The sequence below is a fragment of the Branchiostoma belcheri genome, unplaced genomic scaffold, assembly GCF_001625305.1.
Source record: "Branchiostoma belcheri isolate BF01 breed outbred unplaced genomic scaffold, Haploidv18h27 scaffold130, whole genome shotgun sequence".
NCBI classification, from domain to species: domain Eukaryota; kingdom Metazoa; phylum Chordata; class Leptocardii; order Amphioxiformes; family Branchiostomatidae; genus Branchiostoma; species Branchiostoma belcheri.
In genome coordinates, this window is record NW_017802714.1 from 73,019 (window position 1) to 86,217 (window position 13,199).

The following is a 13,199-nucleotide window of genomic DNA, read 5'->3' on the forward strand; positions in this document are numbered from 1 at the left end:
ATGGGAGACCGTCCACGAGCTCCTGAGCGTTAGCGTGGCCAGCAACGTGCCCGGGTACACGGAGCCAGTGTGCTTCGTGTCGGAGGGCGAGCCGGCCGAAGTGGCAGAAAAGTTGCTGGACCACCTAAAACAGATCAGCCAGGAGTCGTACGGTCTCCTATCGGCGAAATTTTCTTGGGTATTCGACAGAATGGACGCCATCCGTCAAAAAGATCTTGACAAGGAGGCTGAAGAAAAAGAAGAAGAAGGTGAGCCAGAAGACGAGCAGGCGGCCGTCGACAAGATCAAGAAGCTGGAGAAGCGGCGGAAGAAACATTACATGACGAAGTTGATGGAGGAGTTCGAGAAGTACCTGAAACAGCTGGTGGTCCTCAGCTTTAACGGCGGCAAGTACGATCTTAATGCCGTCAAGAAAGTGTTCCTGCCCCTGCTGCTGAGGTCCACCAGCAAACTCCGTCCGATCAAGAAAAACAACAACTACATGTCGATCGAGACGGACGACCTGAAGTTTCTGGACTTGATCAACTACGTCGCTCCCGGCTTCTCCTACTCCATCCTTCTCAAAGCATACGACTGCGAGGAAACAAAGGGTTTCTTTCCGTAAGTGGACATCTTTGTTGTGCGTTTCCCTTGTTGGTATGTTGTTGTTTGTTTGTTTGTTTGTTTGTTGATGTGATCATTGACGTCTTCTTTTCCCATGTATGTGACAGATACGAGTGGATGGACAGTCTGGACAAGCTGGACGAGCCCCGCCTCCCGGGTCCTGACGCGTTCCACAGCAAGCTGAGGGACTCGGACATCGAGGCGGAGGACTACCAGTACTGCCTCCAAGTATGGGAAGACCAGAGCATGACAACCATGAGGGACTTCCTCGTGTGGCAGGTGTACATGTGACAGTACGTCTTTTTGTGGTCTTTATCGATGTGTAGAACATCGTCGTCAACAGAAGATTAATCTTCATTTTTTCTTTGTTCCTGCAGGTATAATAACAAGGACGTCGGCCCCATGGTAGATGCCGTCCAGAAGATGTTCGATTTCTACAAAGATCTAGGAATCGACATGTTCAAGGACGGCATCAGCGTACCGGGGCTGACGTTGAAGTTCCTGTTTATGAATCTGCCATCCACCACGTACTTTACGTTGGTAGACAACGAGGATGTGTACAGGTTGTTTAAAGACAACATTGTGGGGGGCCCTAGTATCATTTTCCATAGACACCACGAGAAAGGCAAGACCTACATCAGGGCCGACGAGATGAAAGAGATGGGCAGAGAGCCCAAACTCTGCGGAAACGTCACCGGTTTTGACGCCAACGCGTTGTACCTGTGGGCCCTGATGCAGGACATGCCTTCTGGTCATTACATTCGGCGTCAAGCGGAGACGGGGTTTAAACCGGAGCATTCCGCCCCCGCCCGCGGACGCATGGCCACAGAGTGGTTAGATTGGGTGGCCCAAGAGCGAGACCTCGCCATTCGGCTCCAGTTTAATAGCACCGAAAAGCGTATCGGTCCACGTCGAATTCCCGTGGACGGTTTCTGTTCGGCCACCGGGGAAATTTTTCAGTTTCACGGTTGTTATTGGCACGGCCACGCCTGCAACCTGACCAAAGGCCGCGACTACAACGAAAGACGCGGCAAATCTTTGGCCACTTTGCGGGCGGAAACGGCCGAAACGACCGAATACCTACAAAAGTGTGGGTACACGGTCGTCGAAATGTGGGAGTGCGAGTGGCTGGCCATGGTAAGGACAGACGATCGATTGTCGTCGTTTGTGGCCGGTCGCAAGACTCCCACCGAACACCTTCCCGACATGACCGAGGAGCGCGTCCTCCAGGCTGTTCTTTCCGGGCAATTGTTTGGTGCGGTCGAATGCGACATCGAGGTTCCGGCAAACCTCAAGTCGCACTTTTCCGAAATGCCTCCCATCTTCAAGAACGTAGACATTTCCATCGACGACATTGGCGACTACATGAAAGCGTACGCCGAAGAACATAATCTCATGTCGAAACCGAGGCGATCTCTGATCGGGAGTATGTTCGGTCGCAAGATCCTCTTGGCCACGCCTTTGCTAAATTGGTACCTGAAACATGGTCTGCAAGTCACCCGCATCTATCAGGTGATGGAGTACAGACCAAAACCTAGTTTCAAATCTTTCGGCGACGCCGTCAGTGACGCGAGGCGTAAAGGCGACGAGGACAAGTCCAAGAAGATCATCGCCGATACCATGAAGCTGATCGGCAATTCGGGTTACGGTAAGACGGTCACCAACAAAGAAAACAGACCGACGTCGAGTATTGCGAAGACGTCGTGACCGCCACCCGAAGGATCAACACCTCCCGGTTTCGACATCTGGTCGTGGTCAATGACGAAGGTTTCTTCGAAATTGAATCGGCAAAACGCAAGATCAAATTTGATCTCCCTCTCCAAATTGGCTTCTTCGTGTACCAGTACGCCAAATTACGCATGCTCGAGTTTTACTACGACTTCATGCTCGAGTTTGTGGACGTGTCCGATTTCCAGTATTGCGAGATGGACACGGACTCAGCCTACATTGCTCTATCTGCAAACAGCCTTGACGACGTGATAAAGCCTCACATGCGGGAGAGGTACAACCGAGAGAAATCCGACTGGTTTCCCCGGACAGACACCCCAGAAAACGCGGCCTACGACAAACGCACGCCCGGTCTGTTCAAAGAAGAATGGAGCGGGAATGGGATTGTCGGGCTGTGTTCCAAAACATATTATTGCTTTGGCGGGGAAGACAAAACACACGACAAATTCAGTTGCAAGGGTGTTAACAAAAGATGCAACGACATCGACCACCAAAAATATCTCCGGGTGCTGGAGACCAAGAGAAGTGGTCAAGGCATCAACAAAGGGTTTCGCATGCGTGGTAACGAAATGCACACGTACGTGCAAATCCGTGATGCCTTTTCCTACTTCTACCCGAAAAGGAAGGTAAAGAATGACGGGATCACCACTCTTCCCTTAGACATATAAACCTGTCCGTCAACCTGTACGCGTCGCCGTTGTCACCTTCATCGATGTCATGACGTTCGTATTTACTTATTTGTATATTTGTATGTGATCTCATATATTTGTACAGTATGATATTTGACTACTTTGTGAAATCGATGTCGCGTGTTTGAATTCTTTGTGAAACCGATATCGTGTATTTGAATACTTATGATCTGTATATACGTTACATATTTTTAAAATATGTATATACATCACATGTGTGTATTCTTGTTGTCGAGAAACGAATTCAACGAGGAACGAGTGTTGCTTTAACTTGCTTCTATTATTGCGAACAAACGCATAACGTGACGTGGCTGGAAATATGTGTACAATCTGTATGTACACCAAACATTTGTATTCTTGTTGTGAAGTCAACGAAGAATGTTGCTTTACGCCGCTGTTGTCGTATATTTGAATACGTATAATCAGCATCTACGTTACGTGTTTGTACAAATTTGTATGTACACCAAATATTTGTATTCTTGTAATGAAATTAAACGAGGAACGAGTGTTGCTTTACACCGATGTTATCGGTAATAAACACACAACATAATATGGCAGGAAATCATTTGTCGCGAGTTTCAATGTGTGTGTGTGTGCGTAACATAGTGACTCATGAGTGACTCATGAGTGACTCATGACATGAGTGGCTCATGAAATGAGTGACTCATGAGTGACTCATGAGTTACTCTTGAGTTACTCATGAATGAGTGACTCATGAGTTACTCATGAATTAGTGACTCATGAGTGACTCATGAGTGACTCATGAGTGACTCATTTACTTTGTATATATATGTATGTACATGCGATATATCTACATATGATCGTTGCAAGAATACACAATACCGACAACCATGGCAACTATACTTAGTTGTTACAAATACACTTACTCCGGAGTAAAAATTTTACTCCAAAACAGAGTAATATTTACTCCGGAGTGATATTTTACGGAGTAATACTTACTCCGGAGTGATATTTTACTCCGGAGCAACACGTTTATATCGAAACACATACATACACGTATGCTTAATGCGAACATATGTATACATGTGCACTTTACATCGGAGTGAGTGTACTTGTGTTTAGTACATGCTATATCTTTGTTACGCACTTCCGTAGCCTGTTTGCATACATCGACACAAAGATACGAAAGACAGTATGGTTTCGTCACACTTTATTCACCACTTACCAATCAAGAATGTGTTGAGGAAGAAATGCACAGGCCACTCATACGTTACTCATCAAATATGTGTTGACAGCCACTCCACGGAGTAGGGCGAGTCCAATGGTGTTAGTTCTTAGTCCTTTTGTTGACGTTGACGTTGACGCTCCTTCCTGGCCATCCTTTTTGCCTCCACGGCGGCAACTCTCTCGCTTTCAAAGGTTGAGACAGCCGTGTAGGACATCTGCCTCCAGGCACTGCGGTTGTGGCAGAGGGCTTGGAAGTTTGAGGGGTCAATGTGACCTTTCTTTAAGTAATGTTTAAGTGTGTCTTTGTACCGTTTTCTCTGTCCCCCCCTTGCACGGGTCCCTTGCTCCAGTTGACCGTAAAGAATCTGCTTGGGGAGCCGATTGTCTGGCATTCGTACACAGTGGCCAGACCAACGTAGCTGACTGCGCATGACGAGGGCCTCAATACTCCAAGAGCCGGCTTCAGCTAGCACGCTGGTGTTGGTGCGATAGTCAGTCCAGGAAATGTTCAGAATACGCCGCAGCGAGCGTTGGTGGAACTGTTCCAAGGTCTTAAGATGCCTTCGGTAGGTGACCCAGGCCTCACAACCATAGAGGAGGGTTGGAAGAATTGCGGCTTTATACACCTGCAGCTTTGTTACCGTCTTAAGGCTTGCATTGTCAAAGACCCGTTCCCTTAAGTTACCATAGGCTGCACAGGCACAACCTAGCCTGTGTGAGATTTCGTCGTCAATGTTTCCCTTGTGGTTAAGAGTGCTGCCAAGATAACTGAAGTGCTTGACACACTCAAGGCGTACTCCATCCAGGTAGAAGCTTACTGCTGGCGGTTGTTGACCCGGAGCTGGCTGGATCATGACTTTGGTCTTTGACTTATTTGTAGTCAAGCCAAGAAGTTTGTATGCAGAATTGAAAAGATCAAGTGTATCTTGTAAATGTTGAGCCTGGTGGGCTACAAGTTTACAGTCATCAGCATACTGAAGGTCGTGGGCAACAACTCTCTGGACTTTGGTGACAGCATTGAGGCGTCTTAGGTTGAAAATACTGCCATCATAGCGGTACCTGATTGTTACTCCAGGTGGAAGACGGTCTTTAATCAGTATCAAGACAGCCAGCAGGTATATGTCAAAGATTGTTGGTGCCAGTATACACCCTTGCTTTACACCAGTTTTGATTGTGAATGATTCAGTCTCAGAGCCATTGCAAAGCACCTTGGCTGTCATTTGGTCATGTAATAGTCGCAGTATTGTTATGAACTTGTCTGGGCAGCCAAACCGCTTCAGTATCTTCCAGAGGGCCTCGCGATTCAGAGAATACAAAAGCCTTAGGTAAGATCGAATAAAGGCCATGAAGAGTGGTTGTCGCTTGTTCTGTACATTTCTCTTGAATCTGCCTAGCTGAGAAGATCATGTCGATAGTTCCTCTGGATGGTCTGAAACCAGACTGGGTTTCAGGCAGAATTTCCTCACTCAGGGGAAGGAGTCGATTCAAGAGCATTCTGGCCAAGATTTTACCAGCCGATGACAGAAGGGCAATCCCACGATAGTTCCCACAATCTGATCTGTCCCCTTTTTTGTAGAGAACAGTTATTACTGCGTTCTTAAGATCGTCTGGTAGAGTTTCCTCATCCCAGATTCGCAAGAGTATGCTGTGAAGTCGTATTGTGAGGTCGGGTCCACCACACTTGTAGACTTCAGCAGGAATGCTGTCGGGCCCACTTGCTTTGTTGTTGCTCATCAAATATAATATCAATACGACACGTCGTTAGGAGAAGTTGTCCTGTCGACAGGAGGACGATGCTGTATTATTTCAGAACAAGGTAGCCGTATTTTTTCATCAATGTCTGCTCTGGGACCCATCTCTTACTGTACTCGATGTTGTAACCGTAACGAGGCATGGCAGCAAACTCTACAAGATAAAACGTTTTGCCAGCGCGTTTTGTCTCTTTGATGACGCGTTGAGGGACATCGCCTGGTTCGTGCTTGAGTGGAATGGACCAGTCTCGATAAAGCGTCCACTCTTCCTCGTCACCGCTGTCGTAGCCGTACTCTTCACTTTCACCAGAGAAAGATGAATTGGAAGACACGGTCGAGCTTGCATCACTCTCAGAACCGCTTTGATCGCTATCGGTTTGTGTCGTTGACTCTGCTTCCCAAGAATCCTTTACAGACTCATCTTCTGAGACGTCTTCTTGTGACAGCATCGAGACCTCCTCCTCGGAAGATTCCAGCGACTCCGTATCATGCTCGGTGGTTGCCTTCTCGGATGAATTGTCGGTGTCGTCAAAGATATCGGCGGATCGGTTTTGTCCTGTCTCGGCGTCCAGGATCTCTTCTCCCGAAGGCATGTCTGTCACGTCTCCGCGTATCGTGTCGCGATGACGGACGAGGTTGGCTTTTCGACTGAACTCTTTGCCACAGATGTCGCACGCGTGAGGCATGGCTGGTGATCTTTGTGAGAATGACGTTGCACGTTCACTGATGGTCTTATATAATAGTTGTAAGTCACTCGTTGGACAGATAATGATATTGCGAGTCACTCATTCTTCAGATAAATAGATATCGCGAGTCACTCAAAGATAGATAAATGAACATATATAAATACAGATAACACATACATACATACATGTATGCTTATTTGACATATGTTTACATGTGTATATACAGACAAAATAGTCGCGCGAGTGACTCATTAATTGCTCGGACGTATACGCAAATAAAAGGAGTCACTCGTGAGTGACTCACTCATTCATTGCTCTGCAGACACACCCACCCAAGTAGCCAGTTAGTATACATTCGTACAGACACACATACATAGACATACAAACAACAGCATAAGGTCTTTGCCTGTGTTCCAACCACCAGGAAGCTTTATTCGTTTTCGATTTTCAATACACAATGGCTGACTGGATAACATCTTTGTCAGTTGGCATCTTTCCGTTCTCCATAGCCTCCAACACCTTGTCCACCGCTTTCATCTTGCTTTCAAGGTCTTCCCATTGCTGAATTGTTAAGTCTATGCCTCTCTTCATTACAGGGTCGGTGTCTGGTGCTCCGTATGGTCTGTAGTGCTGGTGTAGGGTGATGGATGTCTGTCCGTGCAAGATCTGAACTGTCACGTACTTTTCAGATCCCAGGTCATACATTTTCGGCTCAATCACCCCGAAGTAGTAAGGGATGGTATGGCACGTAGCGTCCAGGATCGCCCCCAGTAGCGGAAGTGCTTTCAGCTTGGTCCACTGCTTAGGTGTCAATGCAAGACCTTTCTTCCCGGGTCTCATCTTGTTCACGTCAGCTGGGTCTGGGTGGTAAAACTGCCTCACGTTTATGATCGGTTTATTCCTGAACATCCCCACGGTAAGGAACACATTATCGCCCAATGGTAGACGTACTTCATGCGGCTTCAAGTTGGTGTTCTGACTGAGAGGCGCTCCATCGCTGCCGAGGATGTCCGGGACGATCGAGGGGGTGGCCCCGGCGCTGGCGGTGTTCGGGAGGACCGCTCCGGGCTGGGCGATCTGCTGATGTGCCATGGTTTTCGGTCTCGATCTTCGCTCGCTGTCGACGCCTTTGGACGCAGGTTTGTCTCCGCAAGAAGGACTGGTTTCTCGGCAGTTTCTGCTGCCACTTTATACAAGTTTCTGTCCGACACCCACAGACCTTCCACCAATCACCGTGAAGTACGTCACCTACTTCACATGTAAACCAATCGACTACTCCGGATCCTCAGAGCAAGTCACCAACGCTTGCCATGCGGCCAATCAGCTACTACAGACGTTGACTTTAACCACGCCCCCACTTCATGATGTAATCCCGACGGTCCCGCTGTCATGTTGAATAGCTTACTGTCAAAGTAACAATGTCGGTAGGCGTGGTATCATCCTTCAAAAATCGTTGCCTTGACGACAGGTTTCCCAGGTTACCGGGGTCAAAAGTGCACACTGACCTTTATCTGACCCGCAATTTAGCTCATTAGCTAAAATTTGCATACATTCGCCTACATTTGCACACATCTGCATATCCTTAGCATAATGACGGTGACCTCTGACCCGCACCGCCTCGCACCGCCTCGCACCGCCTGCACCGCCTGAATAAATGATAGCAGCGCGTCGACTATATACTACTCACGTCATATTTCACTTCCTATTGCCTGGCGATCGTTATAAATGAGCAAATAGTTTTTGAAAGTACGAAAATAGATAATAACTTAAGACGTGACACGATTGTTTGGAAAAATCTGTTTTTTATACTCTGGTTATTTCCTCCACCTTAGGAGACCCCGGCTCCAGTAACATCAGTGAGCCATTCCTATTGGTAGCTGACAGGTATGGAGAAATCATTCTCCAAGTTAACATCACTTCCGGATCGACCACCACGCTTCCGCTCGGAGATGTAGGACAGCCCCGAGCCCTGGACCACGACCCGCTCACGGACTACGTGTACTGGTCAGATAACCGGAACAAGAAAATCCACCGGGCTCGTCGTGATGGAAGTGGCAGGGAGACCATCTTAGACATCACCGGTGAGTTTAAAAATATCTATATTATCATGTTTGATGGCAATTAGAAGAACAACTATTGACAAAACGCAACACTATATGATAATGTATGGTCTTACAAAGAAGATCAGAATAGTCCTCAAGCAGATGTAAGGACCCGGCTAATTTTCTCATTGTCTGGGTTCACGTTATTTAACAAACACACACACACTTTCACACACACACACAACAAACACACACACACTTTCACACACACACACACACACACACTCACACACANTCCCAGGTTACCGGGGTCAAAAGTGCACACTGACCTTTATCTGACCCGCAATTTAGCTCATTAGCTAAAATTTGCATACATTCGCCTACATTTGCACACATCTGCATATCCTTAGCATAATGACGGTGACCTCTGACCCGCACCGCCTCGCACCGCCTCGCACCGCCTGCACCGCCTGAATAAATGATAGCAGCGCGTCGACTATATACTACTCACGTCATATTTCACTTCCTATTGCCTGGCGATCGTTATAAATGAGCAAATAGTTTTTGAAAGTACGAAAATAGATAATAACTTAAGACGTGACACGATTGTTTGGAAAAATCTGTTTTTTATACTCTGGTTATTTCCTCCACCTTAGGAGACCCCGGCTCCAGTAACATCAGTGAGCCATTCCTATTGGTAGCTGACAGGTATGGAGAAATCATTCTCCAAGTTAACATCACTTCCGGATCGACCACCACGCTTCCGCTCGGAGATGTAGGACAGCCCCGAGCCCTGGACCACGACCCGCTCACGGACTACGTGTACTGGTCAGATAACCGGAACAAGAAAATCCACCGGGCTCGTCGTGATGGAAGTGGCAGGGAGACCATCTTAGACATCACCGGTGAGTTAAATATCATATTATCATGTTTTGATGGCAATTGAAGACAACTATTGCAAAACGCAACACTATATGATAATGTATGGTCTTACAAAGAAGATCAGAATAGTCCTCAAGCAGATGTAAGGACCCGGCTAATTTTCTCATTGTCTGGGTTCACGTTATTTAACAAACACACACACACTTTCACACACACACACAAACAAACACACACACACTTTCACACACACACACACACACACACTCACACACACACACACACACACAACAAACACACACATTCACACACACACACACACACACACACACACACACACACACACACACACTTTCACACACACTTTCACACACACACTCTCACACACACACACACTTTCACACACTTTGTCGTTCATCTGTCTGCATGACGAGGACCGCATACGGAGCGCCGACGGGGTCAAAAGGCGCGTAGAGATAAAACGTCGCGCGCAGAGATAAACGTCACGCGCGGAGAAGAAAAAGAGGGAGAGAGAAACGTGTTGAAAAATGTGTCTTAGATCACAATTTTTTCTTAGAAATAGTGTTAATGGCGAGTGCTTCTAATTGTAGCAATTATTCCTATCCATTAACACTATCAGAGGAGACTTGACTTTAGAATCTCGGAACCACGTTTGAAATTGTGCACTGCCTCATTCGTCCCACACATACACGGTTATTATTTACATTTTACACCACTATTCTAAACCTGACCAAATAAATATGAGACACGCTGTTCGAATTCCTGCACCAGACGAATGAGATATGCGTGCCCTTTTATATAGGCATACCAGAGAAATACAGTTTTTCCCAACCTTTCTTCAACCTTGAAAGATTACAAATACTGTTCGTTCCTTGCCTCTTTTCAACAGTTTGAAGTTAGAATTTGAAGGTCGGGAAAAGTCACACTGTTTGCAACATATTTTAGATTGTCAAAATTGTCCTTCAATAAAAGTTGGTCTATGAAACTATTCATAATTTACTCCGTCTTTCTTTCCTTTCTCTCGCCAAATTTACTACCGGTATACCCCCCGTCTTTCTTTCCTATGTCCTGACATTTTCTATCCTCCATTTTCCTTTCCACTCACCTGACATATTTCCTATGTATGTATATCAAAATCTTTTGGACGTGTGCATTTTCAAACATATTTTTCTACAAAACGTCCACACTTTTTTGGCGACGCCTTTGGGGCGGAGGCATTTGTGTAAGTACTACGATCGCTTTGAAAGAATTTCAAAAATTGCACGAATGCGTTCCCCAGGGAATTGGTTTGGAGGAAACCTTCCACCATGTGGTTTCTGGATCAAGCAGGTAACTTACACGGGTGCCCACGTGCCACCCATCCAGATGCCTGGCATGATTAATTACTGGTCATCAGTCTTCTCCCCCACACGATGGACAGAGAGCACAGTTGTCTTTGGCCAAAGACCATATTCAAACAGGTCACAGAGAGAAAAGAAATTATCCGTCCTTTTGGAACCCACAAAAGGTAAAAAAAAGTCAAAGGAGTAACAACTTCAGACCATACATAAAATCCAGTCTCTGGTGGAGGATAGAATGAAGTGGAGGATGGTTTTCAGTTTGGTTCTAGCGGGAACTCGACCAAAGTAAAGTAAGTAAGTATGTCATCATAAAATCTATATTGCTGGGGAAGAATGGCTGATTCCTCCTATACGTGTATTTGGTATATTGCCCCACACCTCCTCCACCCAGCCTGTAAATTTCACTACGTGCATGTCTTTATAACATAGGGAAATATGTTTTTCTGATAATTGTAATGTAGATTGCTAGCTCCACCACATGAAATAATATATATCATTCAGTCGTCGCCTTGGCAATGATTTTTATTGCCTCAGCCTTGTTTACACTTTTTTTATGCAGATGTCCCTGGCCTGGCGTTGGACCACGCTAGAGGGGATATCTACTGGACTGATTTTGGTGAAAAGACCATCTCTGTAGCAAAGACGGATGGATCGTCAACTAGAACACTTCTGACGTCACCAGCCGTCAGCCTTCCTTATGACCCGGTCCTGGACCCCAGGAATGGGTGAGTAAAATACATTCAAAATCAGGCATTTTACATAAATGGGCACAGGGCTGTGTACGTTAACGTTTGTAAACTCGATGCATTTCAACCAGTCCATCGTTTTAAATACGTCATAGTGCAAACTTTCATTAACATCCTACTGGTAACTAGACTTCTACGATCTCATACATTCGCCAAATGAGGTTAATTTTTATGACTGATAAAGATTATTCCTCCTGATTATGCAAATAGGCTCCTCATTTGCATGAATTATATCAGTTGATCATATTCTCCACCAAAAGACAGCCTTAGCAAAGAAATCCATTCTATTATTTCGTCATAAATTATGCAAATGAGGTCCTTATTTGAATCAGTTAATGATGTTCACCTTCTCTTAACTTTCAAATACCCAAAGTATGAAATTCCAGGCAGTTACCATTATTCTAACATTTCCTCAATAATTATGCAAAATACGTGTTTATTTCATAATAGATATATCTGCCTGTGTTTCACTCATTCTCAATTACATATGTCACAAGCTTGAATAGTTCTTTAATGTAATGCAATATAGAATTTCCTCATACATTATGCAAATAATATCCAGATTTGCATAATTGTCGCATACCTATGTCAAGCATTACTTAAGCTACCTACATACCAAAAGTCACGACGATCTTTAACCAGTTCTTGAGTTATCCTCCGTAGATTTTTCAACAAATGCTCCGGAAGTTCTGCTGCAGTACCAACAAAAGCCGCCAAGGGGCCCAAAATCTAAACATTTTTAGATCTCATTGAGACGTACTAACATACTAAGTTACATGACAATGCATATAAAGCTTTTTGAGTAATGCTGTTCACAAACAAACAGACAAACAGGCGAACAATCCCTACTGAAAACATAACCTTCTTGGCGAAGGTAATAAAGTATTTTTAAAGAACCACCCTTGCAGTTCCTGAGCAAGCCACTAGGTGGCCCAAACCTACGTCACTTCTTCTCCAGCACAATTCCTACCTACCATTAAAATTTCGTGACCCTATAGCTATCACCACCAGATCATGAGATATCAAAACCGGAAGTTCCGCTGCAGTGCCACAACAAGACGCTAGGGGCCCAAAAATGAATCATTCCGATGTCTCATCAAGACCTAACCGCCTACCAAATATGAAGACAATGTATTTAAGCATTCTCGAGTTATTGTTTACAGACACACACACACGAACGCCTGAAAACAACCTTCTTGGCGAGGGTAATAAAACTTGATCTGGTGTTCCGGACTCCTGGAATATTGTTTATTGTTTATTGTCATTTTGCACATAAAAAAGTAACAGTATAAAATGAAATTATATACAAGCAAATATATGCTGGAGAGCCCAAGAAACCGGAAGGTTTGTCTAGTGGACTCTCCCAAATTCTATTAATTTTACGATCTCTTATTTACATACATGTATTACATTTACATTTAACTTGCAATGTATCAAGGGACAAGCAAACAAATTAACTCAAAATAGGTACAAGATAATATAAAGTTAACACGGCGCATAATATATCTAAACAATAAAGTAAGACA

The 13,199-nt window shown here is 45.2% G+C and overlaps 3 protein-coding genes across 3 annotated transcripts in view; 1 reads left to right on the forward strand and 2 right to left on the reverse strand.

Annotated features, from left to right (window-relative positions):
• Positions 1-4,270: 4,270 nt before the first annotated feature.
• LOC109463998 lies at positions 4,271-5,062 on the reverse strand. The gene has a single exon (XM_019760921.1). The coding sequence runs from the start codon at positions 5,060-5,062 to the stop codon at positions 4,316-4,318; it is 747 nt and encodes a 248-aa protein (XP_019616480.1). The 3' UTR covers positions 4,271-4,315.
• Positions 5,063-5,984: 922 nt separating this feature from the next.
• LOC109464030 lies at positions 5,985-6,665 on the reverse strand. Its single transcript, XM_019760951.1, has one exon. It carries the CDS (start codon positions 6,643-6,645, stop codon positions 6,010-6,012), a length of 636 nt encoding a protein of 211 aa, XP_019616510.1. The 5' UTR covers positions 6,646-6,665; the 3' UTR covers positions 5,985-6,009.
• A 1,070-nt stretch (positions 6,666-7,735) lies between these two features.
• LOC109463999 overlaps positions 7,736-13,199 on the forward strand; it is a 32,345-nt gene continuing 26,881 nt past the window's right edge. The window contains 5 exon segments of the mRNA XM_019760922.1: positions 7,736-7,784; positions 8,478-8,726; positions 9,344-9,592; positions 10,399-10,407; positions 11,487-11,652. Coding sequence (XP_019616481.1) covers positions 7,736-7,784; positions 8,478-8,726; positions 9,344-9,592; positions 10,399-10,407; positions 11,487-11,652 — 722 coding nt within the window.